This window comes from Bos indicus x Bos taurus, chromosome 11 (assembly GCF_003369695.1).
Source record: "Bos indicus x Bos taurus breed Angus x Brahman F1 hybrid chromosome 11, Bos_hybrid_MaternalHap_v2.0, whole genome shotgun sequence".
In the NCBI taxonomy this organism is placed as follows: domain Eukaryota; kingdom Metazoa; phylum Chordata; class Mammalia; order Artiodactyla; family Bovidae; genus Bos; species Bos indicus x Bos taurus.
In genome coordinates, this window is record NC_040086.1 from 40,379,262 (window position 1) to 40,403,951 (window position 24,690).

General features: G+C 37.5%; 1 protein-coding gene across 7 annotated transcripts in view; it reads left to right on the plus strand.

Annotated features, from left to right (window-relative positions):
• Positions 1 to 607: 607 nt before the first annotated feature.
• The window catches only part of VRK2 (VRK serine/threonine kinase 2), a 110,855-nt gene continuing 86,772 nt past the window's right edge, over positions 608 to 24,690 (plus strand). For 3 of the 7 annotated variants that reach the window (XM_027555350.1, XM_027555354.1, XM_027555355.1), the window contains exons 1-2: positions 664 to 746; positions 2,906 to 3,046. In XM_027555350.1, the coding sequence (XP_027411151.1) occupies positions 2,911 to 3,046 (136 nt within the window). In that variant the 5' untranslated portion in view covers positions 664 to 746; positions 2,906 to 2,910. Of the gene's footprint in view, positions 747 to 997; positions 1,117 to 1,472; positions 1,545 to 2,884; positions 3,047 to 24,690 lie in introns of those variants that run through there. The other 4 variants (XM_027555356.1, XM_027555351.1, XM_027555353.1 and 1 more) reach the window with 4 other exon arrangements.

Here is a 24,690-nt window from a genome sequence, read left to right on the forward strand (position 1 = left end):
TTATCATTTTAAGAAATGCCAGAATAATTTTTTTAATTTAACAAATTTTATTAACCTAAACCCGACTCTAGTACTCTTGCCTGGAAAATCCCATGGAGGGAGGAGACTGGTGGGCTGCAGTCCATGGGGTCGCCAAGAGTCGGACACGACAGAGCGACTTCATTTTCACTTTTCACTTTCATCCATTGGAGAAGGTAGTGGCAACCCACTCCAGTGTTCTTGCCTGGAGAATCCCAGGGACGGGGGAGCCTGGTGGGCTGCCGTCCATGGGGTCACACAGAGTCGGACACGACTGAAGCGACTTAGCAGCAGCAGGAGGCTTATTTCCACTTCACAGACAAAAAAAATTAGAAAATGTTTTTGAAGTTTTAAAGTAATTACGGTTGCCCCCAGGCCTGGGCTCGGGCTAGGCTCCGCGGAACCCCGGGCCGGCGTCTCCGCCCTGGGTGAGCGATGCGAACCCAGGCACAGAAAGTTAGTTTGGCCCCTACCGAGGGCCCCGCCGACTCCGGGCCCGCCTCCCCGCGGGATTGGAGGCCTGCCGCCCCGCCCGGCCTCGCGAGGCCCAAGGGAGGCGCCGGGCAGGCCGAGAGCCTGGCAAGCCTCCCCTCGTCCCCGGGTCCCGAGAGTCGCGGCGAGACCCCGCACTTCCGCGTCCCGCTTGCCCCGCCCGTGCGGCGTTCTAGGCCGGGAAGGGGCTGCCGTCGGAGTGAGACGCCGGGCCGGGAGGGTTCTCTGCTTACGCGGTGGGTTCTGACTTTTTAAAAACTCAGCGCGAAATCCTGGCGCCCCTTCCCCACGCGTTTGCCCAGAACGCGGGGCGGGGAAGTTAGGCGGGAAAAGGGATTGGGTTTCTTTTTCCACCGGCCTAGAGGGGCTAGAGTGAGAGTCCGGACGCCGGCGGGCTTCCGGTGGTTCGGGCCGGCCCTGGGCGTGACAGGAAGTGGGGAGTCGGGTGGGTAGGAAGCCAAAGGGGGTGTCTTGGACGGCCGAGGGGTCAGGCGGGCGGTGGGGCGCGCTGACCCGCCCTTGGCCCCGCCGTCACGATCCTTCTCCGAGGCCGCCCCACGCCTCGGGTTCAGGCCTTTGGGTACCGGTTTGTCTTAGGAAACTCAGGTTAAGCACTTTTCATCCTAGCGGGGAGGGCCCTGAAACAGCAGGGACTAGCTTGTCTGGGACTTGCCTTGAGAGGAGGTTGGCGCTTCCTCCTGTGCGTTGAACCCTGGATCCATGCCGCGGGTGTTCATTGTATAGACACCTTTCAGGCCTCAAGTTATGGTGCCACGGACTTGCCCCAAACGGTTTTTATCTTTTTCATACTGATGGAGAATGTATGCCCTGCTGAAAAGTTGTTATCTGAAGACTTAAGGTTTTAAATCAGCAAATAAGTGTTGGAGAATGAAATGGCAACCCATCCAGTATTCTTGCCTGGAGAATCCCATGGACAGAGGAGCCTGGTGGGCTACAGTCCACGGGGTCGCAAAGAGTCGGACACGGCTGAGCGACTTCACTTCACTTCACCAGTATTTAAAGTCAAGATATTGGTCAGTATATATAAAGTGAAAATGTCAGTCAATTGTGTGACTCTGCAACCCCATGGTCTGTAGCCCACAAGGCCACCCTGTCCATGGGGCAAGAATATTGGAGTGGGTTTCCATTCCCTTCTCCAGGGGATCTGCCTGACCCTGGGATCCAGCCCAGGTCTCCTGCATTGGAGGCAGATTCTTTATTGTCTGAGTCCCCAGAGAAGCCCCCAGTATAAAGTACTGGTCAGAACTTTTCCTTCTTTTGGGCACTGTTCATATGAATTCCCAGCTTCTTTTATGTTCGAGTTAGGAGGACAAGTGAATATTGCTGTACCCAGGTGTTGCTGCTGAGTAAGATAGGGCATTGGGTTAATATAAGTGAAGCAGGGAAAGCCTACTGGAAGGAACAGAAACTTCATTCAGAAGATGGATAGATTATACAACGAAGACTACTTTCATTTCGAAGGCACTCACCGGGTTTAAAAAAAATTCTTTGAAACTATTTGGAGGATTGTGGTTACCTTCACACTTGGTTCCAGGCTTACATGCTGTGTGTGTGTTTTGTTTTCCCTAAGAAATTTTCTAGTCCTACTCAAAAATCTCTAGTTTTCACTAACCTATGTACAATTACAGTTAATTGGTTAAAGTTGTGTGGCTATCACTATGGCGTTTCTACACTGTTTTTGGTAGTGCTGCATAAATTTCTAAGGCAGGGCAGTTTTCACTTCGGTGATAATGGGGAAGGGACAGGGTAGAGAGAAGCAGAAAGAAGTTGAAACAGTAGTGTGGTAGCCTTAAAAGTAACTGCACAATGGCCTAGTGCTCTGCTTAGTTACACATCCATGAAAATCCTGGGCTTATTTAACCAATATTTACTGAGTTGTATCAGTTGCTGGATTTGATAATGACGTACGTTGCCATTGTCCATGTTATCTCAGCCAAGAGCTGTATTTTTTTTTTTTTTTTTCTAGTGACTGAAGAGCTTTTCATCTTTGACATTTAGCATTCTCAATGAAAGGAGTATTTTCATATATATGAAATTTATTTTCTCTTTGTAGTTTGAAATTAACTCATTTAAGGTGTGTTCTGAATGATTAATAGGTATTTTGACCCCCTAACTGAATTTTGGAAATGTTAAGTGAGGTTCAACACACTTTGTTTTTTTTTTCAGTATCAGTGTCTCTTCGATTTCAATATTGTAATGTTGGTGAATCTCCAGTTTGAATATAATATGTGGGCTTTCCCAACCCCAGTTGACTTCAGAATCCTAATTTCTGGGAACGTGCCCCATAGAAGACATTTTGAGAAACGTATTTAAGTGGAGGTTTCTTTGTTGTTGTTTTTATTTTTAATCACAGCCTCACCCCTTCTGTCAACAGAAGTGATGCCACCAAGAAGAAAAGAGAAATACAAGCTTCCTATTCCACTTCCGGAAGGCACAGTCCTGGATGACATGGAAGGAAAACAGTGGGTGCTGGGCAAGCTGGTTGGCTCTGGAGGATTTGGTTTGATATATTTAGGTAAAGTATAAATCACCAGATGCTCTTTATGTATGTGACTGTGACTTCTTAATATTTTGAAAATTGAAATAAAATAGAATTCATAAATGTAAGTTATATGAAGATAGGTAGTGTTTAGTAGAATGTCTATGCTAGGTTCAAGATATTACTGACCCTAGTCTCTTCTTGTCCATGTCTTTCTAAATGACTCTTAGAAAGTCTTTTCAGAGCACAGTTATACAGTCTGCCAGACAAATGGTTAATGTTCTGTTTTGAGAGTGTGTTTTCTTGGAAACATCGGTTTTTATGACTCAAGAGAACACAACTCTATGATTATGAACATTTTCCATTTGTGAATCTTAATCATTAATGTTGAAGTAGTGTAAGGTTTTGGTCATTTCTTCACTAGGTCTCACTAGAGAACTGGGTCTTAATACTCCAAGGCCATCTATTGCGTGGAATGAATTAACTTCTCTCTTGTACATCTAGATTGGTACTAGTTATATGCTATCTTTAGGATAATTAACAGACACTTAAATATAGTTTCTGTGTTTTTTGGTACAAGTAAGGAACCTAAGTTGAGTGTTTTTATACTACATTAAAAAAATTTTAAATCACATTGACTTTAAAAGGATTGTTCAGGGATAACAAAAGTTTTTTATAGATAAAAAACTTTTATCTATAATTTTAAGGATCGAGGGATATCCATTACAAGGTGAGATTTAATTAATAAGATGAATATTAGTGATTAAAAAAAAATCCTCTCAAGGAGAAATTCTAAACATATTGACTTATTACATCTGTGTCTGGAGGCGTTTAAGAAGTTGGTAAAAAAGCCTTCTTTGGAAGAATCTTGGGTTCCTTATTAAATATTTTAGAGTACAGGGGAGGAAAGACATTCCTTTTGCTCTCCTAAGTTTAATATCTGGGTTTATGAAATAAACTGATAGAAGGAAGATTAACAGGAGAAAATGTATACAAATATATTAATTTTTTGATGTTATGTGCACAGTAATATTACAGGGGGAAAAATAGTTGAATAAATATCCTAAAGCATGGTAAGATTTGAGAGCTTACATGCCATCTTAATAAGGAACAGTACATGATTTTTAAGAGACATTACTAGGTCTGTAGAAGAGTAGATGGGGGCTGTGATGTGATAGTCTGTAACAAAGTTTGGGAGTGATGTCAATTTCTAATCTCTTCTGTGATGAGTCAGTCTTTCCTGGTTAATGAAGCTCTCCTAGATGTAATTTAAAACAGTTGAGTTGTGGTTTTTTTTTTTTTTTTTTTTTTGGTGAGAGGGTTGGGTTCTTGTCTTTAGCCAAATAAAGGGAGTTCAGAGAAAGCCTTTCCCTGCATTTGTTATTTTTCAAGTGCCTTCAGTTCAAAATAATCCTTTGGCCAAACAGGCATATTTTACGGTGACCTTTTTGAACTGTGGTGTTGGAGAAGACTCTTGAGAATCCCTTGGACTGCAAGGAGATCCAACCAGTCCATTCTAAAGGAGATCAGTCCTGGATGTTCTTTGGAAGGACTGATGTTAAAGCTGAAACTCCAATACTTGGGCCACCTCATGCGAAGAGTTGACTCATTGGAAAAGACTGATGCTGGGAGGGATTGGGGACGACAGAGGATGAGATGGCTGGACGGCATCACGGACTCGATGGACTTGAGTTTGAGTGAACTCCGGGAGTTGGTGATGGCAGGGAGGCCTGGTGTGCTGCATTCAGTTCACGGGGTCGCAAAGAGTCGGACACGACTTAGCGACTGAACTGATTCTGCCACCCTTCTCATGCAAATGTGTTTCATGGATCTTGAAGGATTAAGCTCCTCTTCTAATGAAGCTGAGTTTGTAGTATTGAATAAATGGGTGAAATACAGTGAATAAGTAACTTCTTATTAATTACCTGAGTGTCTAATCTAGTTGGGAAGATAAGACCAACACAAAAGTATAGTGTGGGTTAGATAAAGAACAACTTCCCTATTTAAAGGGTTTGAACTTGCTTGGAAAATGTTAAGTACTAGATTTAGTGACACAAGCAGCACTGTTTAACAGAAATGTAATGCAAGCCACATATGGAATGTAAAATTGTCTAGGAGCCACATTAAAAAAAGCAGCTGAAATTTATTTAAATAATATGTATTATTTAATGTGATATATCTAAAGTATAATTCCAACACATTATTAATATTAAAAAAGGGAAATATTTCACTTCTGTAGTTAAGTGGGACTAAACCAGGATATGTCTAGTCCCATTTTAGGGGCCCAGTAACTACCTATAGGTAGTGGCTTCCATGTTGAATGTTGCAGATAAAGACCCTGAGAGGACTTGGAGTCTACAGAGAGTATATTCTTTGAAGAATTAATTGTTGGTTGAAACTCTGAATTGATGAATTCTCTTGTATAGATGAGCGTTAAGATCTCTAGTATATTGTCTTGACTCATGGTCAGAGAAATGGAGTTGAATAAGTTATTTCTGATGTGGCTTGGATGTAGCCTTGGATTGCACAGCTTATCAGTTATTCTAATGTTTGAATTATTTTGAGTAATTTCAAAGAACTACAGAAAAGTATTAATTTAGTCTTATTTCTTTTCTCTTTTTAAATGTAAATACTATATGTGTTAATATGTATTTAAATTTAACAGCATGTTTAATGTGTGTGTATGCATACATATATGTGTATACATGTTACTTGTGTGTTTCCTGTTGTGAAAAAGGAATTTAGGCATGTGGAATTAGGAATTTAGGCTTAGTCATGTGATTTGTTTGCCCCTATTGAAATATAGAAAAAACCTTGCTTCTTTCAATCTAAGTGATGCACATATTTTTTACTTAATTTTTCTCAATAATATTTAGTTTGCAACAGTTTTCAAGATTTCATAGTTATGAAGTACCCACTACTAATTTTAGAACCTGGATCCTGGATATATGAGCAAATGTATGTGACTGGCGTAAGATTTTAAAGAAATGTTTAGCTATTTTGAGGAAAAGTTGTGTGTTGCAAATGTTGTTACTGTTCTATCAAAAGTGGCACTCATAAATTATAATCTCAGCTCTTCAGTGAGTTGCTGTCAGCAATAAGTTTGTTAAAATTAGTTTTTACGTATTATTTTCAAGCTGAGACAATCCATATGAAATTATATCATGTTTTGCATTTTAGCATGGTTCTCATCATTTCCTGTATAGATGAAGTAGCCTGCCAGTTCAGATTTCCCTAATACCTTCGTGTCCAGCTACATTGTTAAGCATTATATTTTCCGGATACACTTTGAGCAGACACTTCATCAGCACTTGTCACCTAAGGCTGAGAAGAGACTAACCGCCCTGACTGACTCATCTGTGCATGTGCAACTGTCCTGTAGTTTTGAGATCAATAGCCAAAGCCTTTCAGTAGTCAGCAAGAAGTAAAGGGGAAGGGGCAGAGATGTTTTGTGTTTACTCTCAACTTGGAGAAATAATGTTCCTGTAGCAGTAACAGAAGTAGTAATAAGAGGGAAAAGAAAGTCTGAACATAAAACAAAGTTCTTCCTTTGCATTTGAAAAGAGAGGAGGGGAAAAGGAAGAAAGGAAACTGTTTCAGGGAATGAGAAAGCTTGCAGTAACCTCAGGATCAAATAAGTGAAAAAAAAAGTTCTAAAACTTCAGGAGACAGAACTAAGATTTTGAATTTTACTTTAGTGCTAGGTATAACACAGAACCAAGCAAACTGGGGAATTTCATAAATTACAGCTTAAGATTTTGACCTGAGCCTTTTGCAAACTGAGTGACTTTCATCTACTCAGGAATCTCTGTTTCTATCCTCTAGGATTGAGGTAGTAATACTTGGAATGATTAAGGTAATATTTTTAAAGAATTCGGAACTTGATAAGCAGTTCACTGGAATTGATTTATTTATTTAGAACGTCTCATTCTCAGTGATGGCTGAACTCGAAATTCGGTGTCTGGTGCTCAGATTAGCACGGTGACTAAGACATGTATGGGAGGGTTTTTCCATTTGTCCTCCCATGGACTGTGATGGGCTTAGCTACTAAATGTGGTAAAACTGAGAAACAGAGAATGTCAGTGGAAGTCTATAACATTTTACTTGCCAAAGTGTATGTTTTTCCCATTTCAATTTACAGTAGTAGCCATGATGACATAGTGAAAAGTTCTCACATAAGCTGTGTCTTATGTTTCAGATATGAAAGGTACTATGTTTCAGAATTAGTCAAAAATCTAGAAAAACAGAACTGTAGCTAATAAACTTTAGCCAAATTCCTTTAAAGTCTTCTTATATGGCTTTCCCAGGTGGCTCAGTAGTAAAGAATCTGCCTACCAATGCAGGAGAGATGGGTTTGACCCCTGGGTTGGGAAGATCCCCTGGAGGAGGAAGTAACAAATGATAGAATGATTATCTGTAGTTTTATTTTTTAGAATTTGAGCAGAGCCATGACCATTAGCACAGGCTATATGTTTACCAGTTATTTGCCTCAGAGATTGAGACTGAAGTTGGACCACTAAACCCACGCAAGCCAGTTTGCTTTTTTTCCCATAATTATAGATGTCACCCTTAACTCCAGCCTGTAATCTTAAACATAACACTCTTAGTCATAAAAACTTGAGACAAATTAACTATAAAATCTGTATATGCTTTATTGACAGTAAATCAAGAGCATTATATTTTATAAATAATATTATAACTAAAAATAATTCTTGAAGCATTAAGATCAATCATTTATTCATGGATAAATGTTTAGATCAAGTGACTGCCATACATTTCTTGGGTAATCCTCTCAGATTAGCTCAATTTTGTTCTTTAAAAATAGAAGAAATCTTTGTGGGGTGGGGCAGAGAGAAAATAGAGTAACTGAGAGTTGTAGATATTGTCAAAGTTTAACTCACTTATCGATGAAGAAATAGACTTCTATCTAAATAGAAAAACATTTTTATGTGTGGTTTTTATTTATTGTATTTTCTTGTTTGGTGGCTCAGTGGTAAAGAATCTGCCTTCCAGTGTGGGAGATGCTGGTTTGATCCCTGGGTCGGGAAGCTCCCCTGGAGAGGGAAATGGCAGCCCAGTCCAGTATTCTTGCCTAGGAAATCCCATGGACAGAGGAGCCTAGCGGGCTACAGTCCATGGGGTCGCAAAGAGTCAGACACGACTTAGTGACTAAACAATAACAACTTTCTAGTCAGCTAGAATGGATTGATTTTTAAGGTATGCTGAGTTATGTTCTGAAGAGCCTAACGATAATGCCAGCAACAAAATAAAGTTACTAAAACATGCATTGCTTCATAATATATTGCTGTGTTAAATGTTATTTTGGCAGTGTGTTATAGAGAACACTTTGAGATAGGCAGTTAATCTGACCTAACACAGTGCAACATTGTGGTCCCACCACAGTGCTGCTGCTGCTAAGTCGCTGCAGTCGTGTCTGACTCTGTGCTACCGCATGGACGGCAGCCCACCGGGCTCCCCCATCCCTGGGATTCTCCAGGCAAGAGTACTGGAGTGGGTTGCCATTTCCTTCTCCAATGCATGAAAGTGAAAAGTGAGAGTGAAGTCGCTCAGTCGTGTCTGACTCTTAGCGACCCCATGGACTGCAGCCCACCAGGCTCCTCTGCCCATGGAATTTTCTGGGCAAGAGTACTGGAGTGGGGTGCCATTGCCTTCTCCCCCCACCACAATAGTTACTAGGAAATTTTGCAGATGATACCCTGGAGGTGAGAAGAAGGAAATAAATATGAAATAAGGATAACTTGTACTAGAAACTGTTGTATATAAGATAAATTAGTTCCCAGCTGAAGGTTTAAGAGGTAATAGTTGGTATAATCCTGAGAAGGCAATGGCACCCCACTCCAGTACTCTTGCCTGGAAAATCCCATGGACAGAGGAGCCTGGTAGGCTGCAGTCCATGGGGTCTTGAAGAGTCGGACATGACTGAGTGACTTCATTTTCACTTTTCACTTTCATGCATTGGAGAAGGAAATGGCAACCCACTCCAGTCTTCTTGCCTGGAGAATCCCAGGGATGGGGGAGCCTAGTAGGCTGCTGTTTATGGGGTCGCACAGAGTCGGACACGACTGAAGCGACTTACCAGCAGCAGCAGCAGTTGGTATAATCTCAACAGATGAAGAGATTGCTTGGGATTTTGTGAATTTAATAAATGTGTTGTACCTTTCATAAGAATTTAAATTTCCTAGAAGTTGTATTTTAATTTTGTATGTGCTGACCATTGGCTGTTAATTTTGAGTTTTAAAAGCACAGTGTTCATTTAATTACCAGCTAAGAAATCTGCTGCTGCTACTGCTGCTAAGTCGCTTCAGTCGTGTCTGACTCTGCGACCTCATGGACTGCCCCCCACCAGGCTCCCCCGTCCCTGGGATTCTCCAGGCAAGAACACTGGAGTGGGTTGCCATTTCCTTCTCCAATACATGAAAGTGAAAAGTGAAAGTGAAGTCGCTCAGTCGTGTCTGACTCTTCAAGACCCCAGGGACTGCAGCCTACCAGGCTCCTCTGTCCATGGGATTTTCTAGGCAAGAGTACTGGAGTGGGGTACCATTGCCTTCTCCGGCTAAGGAATCTAAATACCTGCAAACGTTTGGATTCTTTGTATAAAAAGGAAGCATTCTCCTAAGGTTCACTTAGTCTTTGCTTGTCTTTTTCATTTTTGTAAGTGTCCGATCTTTTTAACATATTTTATATTATGGGTCTTCATTCTCAGCATTCTACTGTCAAACTCTTTTGCTTTAAGGGAAGATTTACAAACTGCTCTGTTCTTCAATAATTTATGCATTATGTCTCTTCCACTGCACCTGTTACTATCTTACAATGGTTTCAGTGGTCAAGGTTTTTAAATTTGAAGCCTATCGCTATAGGGAAGTTTCTTCTTCATGAAATGAGTTCACCTGTATTGTCACACACACACACACACACAAAACTCTCAGCTTTCGGGAGCTTCTGGCTTCCTTATGAAATATGAATGGAGTTTAGCTTCTGAAGTGTTTTAGGCTTTTTTCTTTAGGTATGGAAGAAGAGTAAGAAGTAGTCTTCTTTAAGAAACAGGAATATCTATGTTTATAAAATAAATGAGAAGAAAATTAAGAAACTCTAAAGCTCTAAATAGGAGTATTCACTAGAAACTAGCTATTTGGATGATGAAAATTTGTTCACCCTCCTCACTTAACGATGATTCAAAAATGTTCATGGATCCTATACTGCTTACATACTTGGTTTTGCAGTTCGTGCATCTTCAGAATGTTTGTCCCTTGTAACTCCATTACATGAACTGAGTATATTATGCAATTTTCTACATGAAAGGGCATTTTAAGAGGAAGGACATAAAACTCAGCAATTATTTCAAGAAAATTTTTGAAGGTTTCCATTCTTTTAAAAGGGAAAAAGACAGTCGTCCTGACTTCATTTAGTCAGGAAGACTTTGCTTTAACATCTCGAATCAAGTAATACTTGAGGGAAAAGATTCTGTAGAAAGATATCCATTGAAGGCCAGAAACATCTACAGATGCAGTGTGATCCTAGGCAATGAGGCATGTGGCCCTTCATTGGCATTATATGATAACAGGAGGATCTTCTGGCAGAAGAGCTGACTTTTGCTGCGTTCTGCATGCTGCCCCTCCAAGCCCATCTTTGATTGGCACCTATGCCCTATTGAAACTGGCATCACACCTTCTGAATGGGCACAGTGCCAGCCAAGCAGATGGGTATGGGCAAAAGCATGCCAGAAACCCAGTATGTGCATCAAGTTTAAGTATCAGGGGCCCAAACTCCCATCCAGGGATATAAAAACTGCAGTCTGTTGAGAGCTTTTTGTGCTTAAGGTTAAAGGACATGCCATTTCTACTCCAGCTTAGAGGTTGATTAATTTTGAAAGTCAAACAGGAGCTCCTGTGGCAGTGTCAAGCAAAATTCTATCTTTGGTGAATGAGAATTACTACATCATGTAGGGAAGAGAAAAGTATTGTAATGAAGTTTCCAGTGAGAGTTACTCTCCTGCAAGTGCCTCCAGCACTTAAGCAGCATGCATTCAGTGGAGATGAATATTTCTGTTCTCCAGCAGAGCCAGGTGCATTCAAAGCCAGATCTTCAACCTGCTGCAGTAAAGAACCCTAAATTTAGAAAGGGCAGGTAAAGTTTGGAAGAACTCCTTGGTGGCAGCTCTCACCATGAGCCGATGAGGCTTCACAAAAGTGTATAAAGGAGATGAGGGAAAAACTCCAAATTAAAAACCTTCAGATTACTTCAATCTGAAACAGAAAGATCTTTAATAAAGGGAAAAGTTTAGTCCTTTCTCTAAATGCAGAAAATTTTTTGAATTTTATATCAATAAAAAGTTAGTTTACCAAAACGTTAGAACCGACTTAATGCATAAGTAACAAAGCTTCCTATTCTAACATTTATTTCATTGCATGTCTATCATGTATATAAACTTCCCTTCTTGAATAATGGATTTTGCATAAAATTGAGTTCTAAATATCATATTCCTTATGATCGTCTCACACCAGCTACAGAACTGGGCAAAAATGAAAAAAAAAGGGCATCATTTCTTGTGATCACTTTAATTGTATTCTCTAAATGCTCTTAAATTTACAAGAATGCCTATAAGACCAGCTGTGGCCAAGAGAAGCTTTTTGTAATCGCCTTATAGCCATTGCTTTTTCTTTTCCACTGTGTAAACTTTATCTATGGAGCAGATTCCATGAGACCATTGTGAATACTTCAACGTATTCAAAACATATAACTGCCACAAATTAAACTACTAAAACTAAAGCTGGTGCATTGTAACTGCCAAGTAAAGCTGGCACGTCCCTCCGTCAGACTGCGGGAGAGTATGCCATACAGTCCTCAGAAAACACAATTCATCCAGAAGCACTCTTGTCACTTGCTCTGATATTAAACCAGAGAAAGTGACATTAATTAAAGAAGTGACATGAGCCAACAAAAGCAATGAAATTCTAAGCTTTGGCTCGTGCAGACCTTACTCCAACTTGCTCTGCTTAGGTATCATGGCCATGGAAGAGGAGTATGGCTACTTCCCTTCTCCTCCTCCTCTCATCCTTCCATTCGGAAACATCGTTTTCAGGCAACTAAAATTTCATGCCCAGGGTTGCCCTAGCCAGTTGGTACACTGCAGGATTTCCTAAAATAGTCATGTGGTGGCATGTGATGCATTTACTGCAGTTGGTAACTGCATGAGATGAACAACTAGGGACGGAGGCGAGTTGGTCTTACAAAAAGGCAAACAGCAGCCGAATTGAGCAGAGTCCATAGACTGAGTAGACTGAGAGCTAGGGGAGTCTGTTGCTAGGATCACTGGTGGAAACAAATGATGGCTGGTAGGCCTTATGAAAATTCTAACACACTAACGAGGCAAGCAGGGGAGTAGCCACCACTTTTCTTGCTTGCTCTTTGTTCCTTCCTGTAATACGTCCTTTCGCAGTGCTTATCTTATTTCCTGTGATTGCCATTTGTAAACTGTTGACCCTCCACCAATACTAGATTATAAACTCCTTGTAGGCCTTCTCTCAGAATGCTTCGACAAGGCCCGATACATAATAGCTTAAAAAATGATTGGTTAAATTAAAACTAGTCTGTTGGGGAAAAATGATTTTCCCAACAGTTGACTTATCTGTGATGAAATTTTGTGCTGTTGGTATTATAACATGTGGCATGTGTGTAAGGTTCTGTGTTTTTAGAGTTAGAGGCCTTATTTTATTTATCTTGGGGAGCTTGAGGGGATATAAGTTTCTGTTCATTCTCTTTCCAAGTATGTTTTTTAAATATAAGAAGCCATGTACTTAATCCATAGATTATAGGATTTACTGAGGGAGTCTACTTTGCTAATGCACAGCACAGAGAGAGTTAAAAAAAAAATGGACATTAAGATTAAACATTAAGTTTTGTGTTTAGAATGAAACAGTTCTACAGAGTAGCACTTAATTGAAGTAGCCTTAACAGCAAGTATAAACTTTTGTGGAGAAAATAGATGGGGTTTAATGTTAAATGGATTGACTTATAGGCATGTAAATATATTTCAAAAATCTACTTTTCAAAGAATGTAAACACAACTTTAATGGAAAATAAATTGTTGGTATTTCTATTAATCCAAGTGAATGAAAGATTTGATTAAGAGTTTTGTACGTAGTCAGAAGCTTTTGTTATAGTTTCTGGGCATGGGTGTTTTATGTTTGAGATCAGGAATTTTCTGTGTAATTAGTCATGAGGTTTAATGTACATTTTTAATATCAGACAGACAATGGCTTCAAAGAGACAGCAGTGCTGCAAAGGAGCAAGAAAAGAAGGCCAAAGTTGACACACACAGAGGCAAAACAGTGTAGGAAAAATCAACACGTTTTGCAAAATCAATCATTGAAAATGTGTCAGTGTTCAGGAGACTGTCTTTAATTTGCAATCCAAGTGAAAAAGAGTATTTAAATATGAGAGGCAGTATTATTGAGCCCAGCATGCCTGCTACCACTTGTTTGACTAGCTCAGAATAGAACACTGAGAGGCAAGGGCTCAAAGTTAAATGAACATTTATACATTTTAAAATCAAATGAAAGATTCAGAGTATATTCATGAATTAATTTTTTTTCAGAACCCTAAATTTAATCAGCTGGAATTACTTTTAAAGTGCCATTCTATTTAACTTTTGGGAATGATGAATTTGCCTTTTAATAGGAATGCTGTATTTTATCATGAAGATGAAACAAACTGTCTTTTGTTAATTATTCCCCAGAGACACTGGCCATTTTTCTCTCCTATGCTTAGTGTGGAGTAAAGGCAGCTTCCCGCAATTTATATCAAGCAAGAGCAATCGGAAGCTACAACATGTGTGAAAGAGGCTCGTGGAAGGCTTAGCTTAGCATCCATTGTAGCTGTTCTGAAGGCCACCTAATGAAATTCACAGAGGTGGTGTTAACCAAAGCCTCACTGTGGAGGCCGTGAACACAAGACACAGAGCAGTGAAAAGGAATGAAAGCAAGAATCCCTGGTAAAGACTAGCAGATGAGTCATATGTGTCTGGGGCATGCTGCCAGGCATAGTTTCTGAAACCTTTTTTAGGAAATCTTCATCCTCATCCACTACTAATAGAATCTTTTACTCAGTGTGTGCCAAGCTCTGTGTTAAATGCTTCATATGGATTATTTCATTTAATTCTCCCAGCAGCTTGACAAGGCAGTTTTGAGGCCTAGGAATTTTAAGTAATTTGTCTAATTGTCTTCCATCTCCATTTGAACTCGGGTCTCTCTGCTCTCCTGGTTGGTGTCTTTTGTCAAAGAACACTCTGAATTTATTACTAGCCAGAGAAAATAGTGACAAATGACATGCCTGTGACATGCTCATTTCTAAAGTAACTGAAATATTTAATTGATAGTATTGGCAGCTAATTTAAGAAATATGTTAGCACTGATGCTGATAATAGTGTCATTTTCATTCAGATTGACAACTTGAGGTGTAGAGCATTCGTGATATGTTTTTAATATTTTCACAAAATCTGTGAAAGTACATCTGATATTTATAGTAAATCTAATGTTAAGAACTGGAAAAAATACATATACTAAAAATGTACCTAGAACAAACAATATTTTTATGAAAAAAAAACGTGAGAATAATCAATCAGTAGTGCATACAAACTGATGGGAAAGATTAGATTTTTCTGCTTTTTAAAAATAAGTATGTCAAAAAAAAATAAGTATGTCGAGTTTATGGGGATATTATGCATTTGTTTTGAGGGTAATAAGCAACAAGGAGATCAAAAGAAGCCTCTTTAAATCCCTATGACAGACTTTAATAAGCATCATGTGAAAATAGATTTTTTTTACAAATATTGAATTGTTTTTGGCATGTCTTTTTTCCATTGGGTAATAATTAAAAGATATACTATTTAGGAAACTAAGTCTTTTAAGAAAATTAAAAAAAACCCAAATACTTGGATAAGTGAAATGTTGATAAAGAATATGTTTCTTTATAGAATTTGTTCATATACCAAAATATTTATAATATAAGTATAGTTTAAAAAAATTATTCAGTCAACATATTATTATCAGATCAGATCAGATCAGTCGCTCAGTCGTGTCCGACTCTTTGTGACCCCATGAATTGCAGCATACCAGGCCTCCCTGTCCATCACCAACATATTATTATACACCAATATTTATCATGTACCCATAGATGATTTTATGAAAAAACTATAACATTTCATGTACAGGCAAATCTTTATGTTTTTAATGGAGAAGTGATACTTATTAGATATTGTAATGCTAGTTTCATGCTTTGATACTTTTTTCTTGCCAGTATATACATAGCAAGGAAAAGAATGAACGAAGTATAATATTGCATTAGAGGGCATGTTACTGAGCACTTTTGGTGATAGTTATTAATTTCAGTTTCTGGAGAATGTGAAGAAAAATGCTCTTCATTACACTTCATCATGTTTCTATTAAAGGATTATGTGTTACACTTCTGACATAGATTTCCAGTATCAAATGTGAGTACTGTATTACAGTTGAGGATGGAATATTAGTTATATAAACCTTCTGTCTTACAAAGTGTTAGGAGGATGGTAGAAGGAAAAGTAGTAAAACCCACTGAACAATCCCCACACAATACACCTCAAGACAAATGAAAAGAAAGCCATAGAATAGCCAGGACATGGAAGCAACCTAGATGCCATCAGCAGACGAATGGATAAGAAAGCTGTGATACATAAACAATGGAATATTACTCAGCCATTAAAAAAATACATTTGAATCAGTTCTAGTAAGGTGGATGAAACTGGAGCCTATTAGACAGAATGAAGTAAGCCAGAAAGAAAAACACCAATTCAGTATACTAACACATATATATGGAATTTAGAAAGATGGTAACTATAACCCTGTATGCGAGACAGCAAAAGAGACACAGATGTATAAAACAGTCCTTTGGACTCTGTGGGAGAAGGTGAGGGCGGGATGATATGGAAGAATGGCATTGAAACATGTGAATTATCACATGTGAAATGAATTGCCAGTCCAGGTTTGACGCATGATACAGGGTGCTTGGGGCTGGTGCACTGGGATGACCCAGAGGGATGAGATGGGGAGGGAGGTGGTGGGGGGGTGAGTTCAGGATGGGGAACACATGTACACCCATGGCGGATTCATGTCAATGTATGGCAAAACCAATACAATATTGTAAAGTAAAATAAATAAATAAATAAAACTGAAAAAAAAAAAGGTTCAAGAAAAAAAAAAGAAAGTCAAACAAAGTTGCATATCTAACAGACCATTGTTGTGTGATGAAAAGGGGAAGAAGAAAAGCTGTAAGACTTCCATGAGACTAGAATTTTCATTCTAGTAGAAAACATTTGAGCAAGTACAGATGTTCTGAAATTAACTACTTTAAATTGAATGCATTATGGAATCTATGTTAAAAATAAGAGGTTTTTGGTTGGGGAAGGACGTTTAAATTCCTTCTGACCCTGAGAATCTGTGAAATCCTGAAAGATGGTGAGAGATACTAAAACATGGATAAAGGCTTTAAGGAAAGAATTGACCCAGCTGAACAAAGAGTTAGTTCTGCTATTAATAAGCAAGCAAAATAAATCTAAGCCACAGAAAAATGATGTAAAGAGATTATCAAGAAGAAAAACATAATGGTTCTATTATCTGTTTATTTAGTATGTTTTTGGAGAATAAGAATATTATATGAAAATGTAAAGACTTGCAAAATAGAGACCATGTGGAATGATATAAGGAAGATTTCCCTTATTTGAAACCTAATTTCATCATGAATATTAGTGTTTCAAAAAGTGAGAGTGGAGCCAAAACTCTTACATAGTAGCTTTTTAAACATAAAATATATAATTTCAGGAAGGGAGTTCAATAACTACTTCAGCCCTTAATTCATAGACTGACAATAGAAAGAGAGCTAAGAGAAATATGGCTATCATTCCAGTATACTATTTGGCCAAACTGAATTCCTCTTAAGAGAGAAGGAAACATTTGAGGATTTAGGAAGTCTGAAATGATTTTATAATAGATTACCACAAAGATAAAGTAGACTTGAAAGTATGTAAGTGAATAAGACTTCCAAGAGATAAATGAATTACAATATTGAGAAAAGATTGATGATACAAAGTAAAAAGTTGAGTGAAAACTGGAGTTATGGACATAATTTTATAATACATTTTGCATTTCTAAAATAGATTCAAGAACTGTGGTTAGGACTTACAGGATTACGAGTTAAACAGAAAAGTTGTTATGTATCAACTCATCAGGCAAGCTCAAAATGTATTTAGTTAATAATAAGGAAAACATCTGAATTAGAGTATATCAGTGTGGAGTGAGAAATAAATGGATTGAAAGATAGTCTATTATAAGATAAAATGTGTAATATATACCACAACCAGTAAATAATTAGTGAAGGGGAGCAGAAAAGAATAACAATAATATAAATTTGCAGAGTGTTGTATTATAACTTGTTATTTGTTGTTCAGTCGTGTCCGACTCTTTGCAGACTCTAGGGACTGCAGCATGCCAGGCTTCCCTGTCGTTTCCCATCTTCCAGAGGTTGCTTAAACTCAAGTCCATTGAGTTGGTGATGCTGTCCAACCATCTTGTCCTCATATCATAATTGTATTATAATCAGTTCAGTACAGTTCAGTACAGTTCAGTTCAGTCGCTCAGTTGTATCCGACTCTTTGTGACCCCATGGACTGCAGTACAATTGCCAGTTACCACACTAGACAAAAAACTGTCTGAAATCTATTAAAAAATATCATTGACCAAAACCCCATAACTACTTGCCAAAAGAGAAATACTTGAAAACAATAAAATATTAAGATATTAAAGAATCAAGTTTTTTCATGCACGTGTAAGCAAAGAGTAAGATGAGCATTTCAAAAAATTATCTTATTTTCTACAGTAAAATATCATTACGAGAACTAGACAAGATAAAACCAAGTGAAAATAAAACGATAGAATTTGATACGGCCAGATTGCTAGTGTTGTGTTTTTTTTCCTTAGAGAAAAGAGAGAAAAAAAAAAAAAAGAAAATCTAGCAGATATTCAAGAACATGTTACAAATATAACTAGAGGTATTATAAACAAAGTCAGGAAATGACTAATCAGTCACCTGTTAGGTCTTCATACTGGTCTCTATGGAACCCAAATATACAGGTCAATGGAGTAGGGGCTCTGGTCCCTCCACCCATGTTTCAACCTGAGCATTCTGCATTGTTCTAATCTTTTTATCAGGCTGAAAAGAAACATTTCATTACTAAAAGAGTTTGAAGATAACTGATTATACTCTAATAATTAGTAAGCTCCAAAGTAAAGCTCCCAAAGAAAGGCAGTGCCAAAGAATGCTCAAACTACCGCACAATTGCACTCATCTCACATGCTAGTAAAGTAATGCTCAAATTCTCCAAGCCACGCTTCAGCAATACGTGAACCGTGAACTTCCAGATGTTCAAGCTGGTTTTAGGAAAGGCAGAGGAACCAGAGATCAAATTGCCAACATCTGCTGAATCATCAAAAAAGCAAGAGAGTTCCAGAAAAACATCTATTTCTGCTTTTTATTGACTATGCCAAAGCCTTTGACTGTGTGGATCATAATAAACTGTGGAAAATTCTAAAAGAGATGGGAATAGCAGACCACCTGACCTGCCTCTTAAGAAACCTGTATGCAGATCAGGAAGCGACAGTTAGAACTGGACATGGAACAACAGACTAGTTCCAAATAGGAAAAGGAGTACGTCAAGGCTGTATATTGTCACCCTGCTTGTTTAACTTATATGCAGAGTACATCATGAGAAACGCTGGGCTGGAGGAAGCACAAGCTGGAATCAAGATTGCCGGGAGAAATATCAATAACCTCAGATATGCAGATGACACCACCTTATGGCAGAAAGTGAAGAGGAACTAAAAAGCCTCTTGATGAAAGTGAAAGAGGAGAGTGAAGAAGTTGGCTTAAAGCTCAACATTCAGAAAACTAACATCATGGCATCTGGTCCCATCACTTCATGGCAAATAGATGGGGAAACAGTGGAAACAGTGTCAGACTTAATTTTTCTGGGCTCCAATATCACTGCAGATGGTGACTGTAGCCATGAAATTAAAAGACGCTTACTCCTTGGAAGGAAAGTTATGACCAACCTAGACAGCATATTAAAAAGCAGAGTCATTTACTTTGTCAACAAAGGTCTGTCTAGCCAAGGTTATGGTTTTTCCAGTGGTCATGTGTGGGTGTTAGAGTTGGACTATAAAGAAAGCTGAGTGCCGAATAATTGATGCTTTTGAACTTTTGTATTGGAGAAGACTCTTGAGAGTCCTTTGGACTGCAAGGAGATCCAACCAGTCTATCCTAAAGATCAGTCCTGGGTGTTCATTGGTAGGACTGATTTTGAAGCTGAAACTCTAATATTTTGGGCACCTGATGTGAAGAACTGACTCATTTGAAAAGACCCTGATGTTGAGAAAGATTGAGGGCAGGAGGAGAAGGGGACGACAGAGGATGAGATGGTTGGATGGCATCACCAACTCAATGGACATTGGTTTGGTTGGACTCCGGGAGTTGGTTATGGAGAGGGAAGCCTGGCGTGCTGCAGTTCATGGGGTCGCAAAGAGTCAGATATGACTGAGCGACCTGAACTGAACTGAAGTGAAAGTTGAATATGCAATTAACAAGAATTTATATTTGGAAGGGATTTAACAGCATTATCCAGAATAAGATTTTTTCCCTAATCGTATAAGAACTCCTTTTGTGTGTGGTGATTTTAGTAAATTAAAAAAAATCAGAATTTGTATATGCCATAGTCTTGGACACAATGGTGAAAATATATACCAGTAAGTCTCAGTGAACTCCGGGAGTTGGTGATGGACAGGGAGGCCTGGCGTGCTGCGATTCATGGGGTCGCTAAGAGTCAGACACGACTGAGCGACTGATCTGATCTGATCATCTTGCTAGCTTTGTTATTCTCTTATAACCTGCATTCTGTCTCCACAGTTTCTGTGTATTCAAATTGTGTTTATTTGAAGTTCCCTTCCCCCTTGAAGTCTATTGTTTTCCTTTTTCACATTTTCTGCCAGAGTTGTATATTTTTTGTACTTGTTTTCAATAATATTTTTGCCTCTCTTTTGTCAGAGACAAAATTTTGGAGAGTTTACATTGAAGATATGTTGAGTTTTCAATTCAGAAATACAGTATCTTTCTCCATTTCTGTAGGTCTTTGATTTCTTTCATCACCGTTTTGGCTTCTAGCATATCAATCCTGTACATGTAATGTTTGTATATATGTTTTTCTCTTTTCTTTTGAAATGTTTAATGCTATTGAAAATGATACTGCTTTTGTAATTTTGTTTTCCAATTATGTATTATTAGTGTATAAAAATACAATTGATTTTTGCTTGTTGACCTCATCTTGGTAAGCTTGCTTATTAGTTCTAGGATTTTTTTTTCAGATTCTTTGGAATTTTCTATATAGTTAATCATATCATCTGGGAGTAGGGACCACTTTATTTCTTCCTTTCCAGTGTGTGTACTTTTTGTTTCCTGATGTTTTGCACTAGCTAGGATTTCCAGCACTTTATTGAGTAGGAATGGTGAGAGTGGACATCCTTGGCTGTTCCCAGTTTAAGGGAGAAAACATTCAGCCTATCATCATTTATAATAATACTAGCTATATGTTGTTTCTAGATATTCTTTTTCAAGTTGAGGAAGCTGTCCTTTACTGTCCGAGAGTTTTTATCTTGAATGGATAGATTTTGTCAAATACTTTTTCTGCATCAATTGATGTGATCATTTGGGTTTTTTTTTTTTACATTCTTAATATGGTAGGTGACATTAATTTCTAACTTATTTTATTTTATTTTTTATTTTGCATCAACATGAGAGGAGGCTATTGGTCTGAGTAGTTTTCTTTTTCTTTCTTTCTTTATGCTTTTTTTTCCCCTCTACTATCTCTGTCTGGTTTTGGTTTTATGGGTAATGCTGGCTTCATAAAATGAGTTGTGAATTATTCCCTCCATTTTTGCTTTTTGGAAAAGAGTATACAGAATTGATGTTACTTCTTTTCCATGTGTTTTGTAGAATTTTACAGTGAAGCCATCTGGGGTTAGAGATATCTTTTTTTCTGAACAGTGTTTGTTTTAAAACTTGATTTCACCTGGGACTTGTTTGGTTAATTTGTTTCATTTCAGGTAACTTTTAGTAGTTTGTGATTTTTAAGCAGTTTCATTTCATCTAAGTTGTCAAATTTCTGTCCATAGAGTGTTCATAATACTTGTGTATTATACTTTTAATACTAGTTTTCTATAGTGACATTCTGTTTTCATTCCTAGTATAGGATCATTTTTCTCTGTTTCCTCTTTTGTTAGTCTTGATATCATTTTATTGGTCATTTCAAAGAAACAGCTCTTGGTTTTGTGGCTTTACTGTATTTTTCGGTTTTCAATTTCACTGATTTCTGTTTTTATCTCCTTTCTTCCATTTGCTTTGGGTTTGGTTTGTTCTTTCCTTTTTTCCGTCAGATGGAAACGTACTTATTTGAATTTTTCTTTTGTAGTATAAGTATTCAGTGCTAAATTTGTTTCTAAGTCCTTCTTTGGCAGAACCACACACATTTTGATATGTTGTAGTTGTCTTATATATTACATCTAGACTAATTTAAATTCCTCCAGACCATATTATAATTTTTGCTTCAACTATGAAATACATTTTAACTGAAGAAAGGAATAATCCATTGCATTTTCCCAATATTTACTATTTTTTCTCTTTTATTCCTGGTAGTCTACATTTCCTTGTATGATTTTCTTTTCTTTTTTGAATATCTTTGTTTAGCAATTCTTATATAGCAGATCTGCTGGCTATGGCTACTCTTAGTACTCCTCACTTGAGAATGTCTTTATTTAATTCCAGAAAGATGTTTTTGCTGGATATTGGATTGACTGTTATTTTCAGCACTTCAAATAGGTTGTGACTCTTCCCTCTGGTCTTCAGGGTTTCTGATGCGAAATTCACAGTAATATGAGTCATTTTACCCTGTAACTAACTATTTTACTCTAGCTCCTTTCAAGGTTTTTCTTTTAGTTTTCAGCAGTTTGTGTGTATGTGTCTGGGCGTTGATTTATTTGGGTTTATTCCAGTGGAGAATTTACTGAACTGTAGGTTTATGTATCTATAAAATTTGGGACATTTCAGCCATTATTTATCAAATATTTTTCTGCACCACACTCTTTACTTTTCTTCTTCAGGAACTGCAGTATCATGAAGAATTGTTAAATGTTCTGTTATTGCCTGAGATTCTGTTCAATTTTTTTCATGTTCTATTTTGCTATTTTTCGGGTTGGTATATTTTTATTGATCCATCATCAAGTTCCATGACTCACATGTCATCTCTGTGATCATATTGAACCCAATCATGTGTTTAAAAAATTTTGTTTTGGTCATTGTATTTTTCAGTTCTAAAAGTGTTATTTAATTTTTTCTTTGTATATTCTATGTCTTTGCTACACTAATCTGTCTTTTCCATTTATTCCAAAAGTGTTTGCTGTTACTTTCTGGAACATTTTTATTATAGTTTCTTTGAAGTCTTTATCAGATAGTCCCCAGTTTTGTGTAATTTTGGCATTGATGTCTTGAATTAGTGTGGTGGTTTTGTTACAATTTATTAACTAAAGTCCATCATTTACATTTAGTGTTCACTTATATAGTAAAGTTTTATGGGTTTTGACAAATGCATGATGTCATGTATCGACCATTATAGTATCATGCAGAGTAGTTTCTCTGCCTGAAGTTTCTCCTGTGTTCTACTAATTCATCCTTCTGACCCCTGTTTCAGAATGGCATATGGTTGAAATCTACATTACATAACTGTTTCAAACCAGCTTTTGTTTCCTTTGAATATATCCAGAAGTGGAATTGCTAGATCACATGATAGTTCTATTTTTAATTTTCTGAAGAACCTCCACACTGTTTTCCATAGTGGTTATACAAGTTTATATTCCTTCAAAGGGTTTCATTTTCTCTACATCCTTACCAGCATTTGTTATTACTTGTCTTTTTGATAATAGCCATGCTAACAGGTGTGAGGTAATATCTCAGAGTTTAATTTGCATTTCCCTGGTAATCAGTTATGGTGAACACTATTTCATGCACCTATTGCCATTTGAATGTTTTCTTTGGAAAAAAATCTATTAAAAATAGCCTTTATCCATTTAAAAATTGGGTTATTTATCTTTTTTTGGGTATTGAGTTGTATCATTTTTGTATGTTTTGATACTGGATATGTGATTTGCAAATATTTTCTTATTCCATAGGTTGCCTTCTCATTTTGTTGATGGTTTCCTTTGCTATGCAGAAGTTTTTAGTTTTTTAGTTAGTCTCACCTGTGTAAATATTTTTGCTTTTATTGCCTTTGTTTTTGGTGTTAGATCCACAAGAGTCATTACCAAGACAAATATGAAGGAACCTACCCCCTATGTTTTCTTCTAGATCTTTTATGATTTTAGGTCTTACTCACAAGTCTTTAAATCCATTCTGAGTTGATTTTTATATACAGGATAACATAGGGGTCCAGTTTAATTGTTTTGCATGTGGCCGTCTAGTGTTCCTAGCACCATTTACTGAAGAGCCTGTCCTTTCCCCATTGTGTATTCTTGACTTCACTGTCAATTCATTGACCATGAATTTATAGGTTTATTTCTGGGCTGTCTGTTCTGTACCATTGATTGATGTCTGCTTTTATACCAGTACCATCCTGTTTTGATTATTACAGCTTTGTAATCTGGTTTGAAATCATGGAATGTGATGCTTCCAGCTTTGTTTTACTTGCTGTGTATACTTTGGCTATTCAGGATGTTTTGTGGTTCCATGTAGATTTTAAAACAATTTCTATGAAAAATACCACTAGAATTTTGGTAGAGATTACATTGAATCTGTATATTGTTTGACTAGTTTGCATATTTTAACACTATTCTTTTGATCCATGAGCACATAATATCGTTCCATTCATTGTGTTTTCTTTTGTCAGTGTTTTAAAGTCCTCTGTGTACATAGTTTTCATATCCTTGGTTAAATTTATTCATAAGTAATGGATTCTTTTTGCCACTATTGTTTGTAGGCTGGAGTCATAAGGATTTTCTCCATAGGTGTCATCTATAAACAGATAATTTTACTTTCTTTCTTCCCAATTTGGATGTCTTTTATTTCTTTTTATTGCCTGACTTCTCTGGCTAGGACTTTCAGTAAGTACTATGTTGAATAAAAGTTGCAAGAGTGGGGATCCTTGTCTTGTTCCTGATCTTAAAGGAAAAGCTTTCAGCCTTTTACTTGGTTACGATGTTGGATGTGGGTTTCTCATAATTAGCCTTTGTTAGGTTTGGGTATGTTCTTTCATTACTCAGTTTTTGAGAATTTTTGATCGTGAAAGGATTTTGAATTTGTCAAATGCTTTTTCTGTATCTATTAAAATGATCTTAAGGTTTCTATCCTTCATTTTGTTAATGTAGTTTATCATGTTAATTGATTTGCATATTGAACCATCCTTGGATCCCCAAAATAAATCCCACTTGATCATGGTGTATGAGTCTTTAATGTACTGTTGAATTCAATTGGCTAATGATTTGTTGAGTACTTTTGCATGTATGTTCATCAGAGATCAGATCAGATCAGTTGCTCAG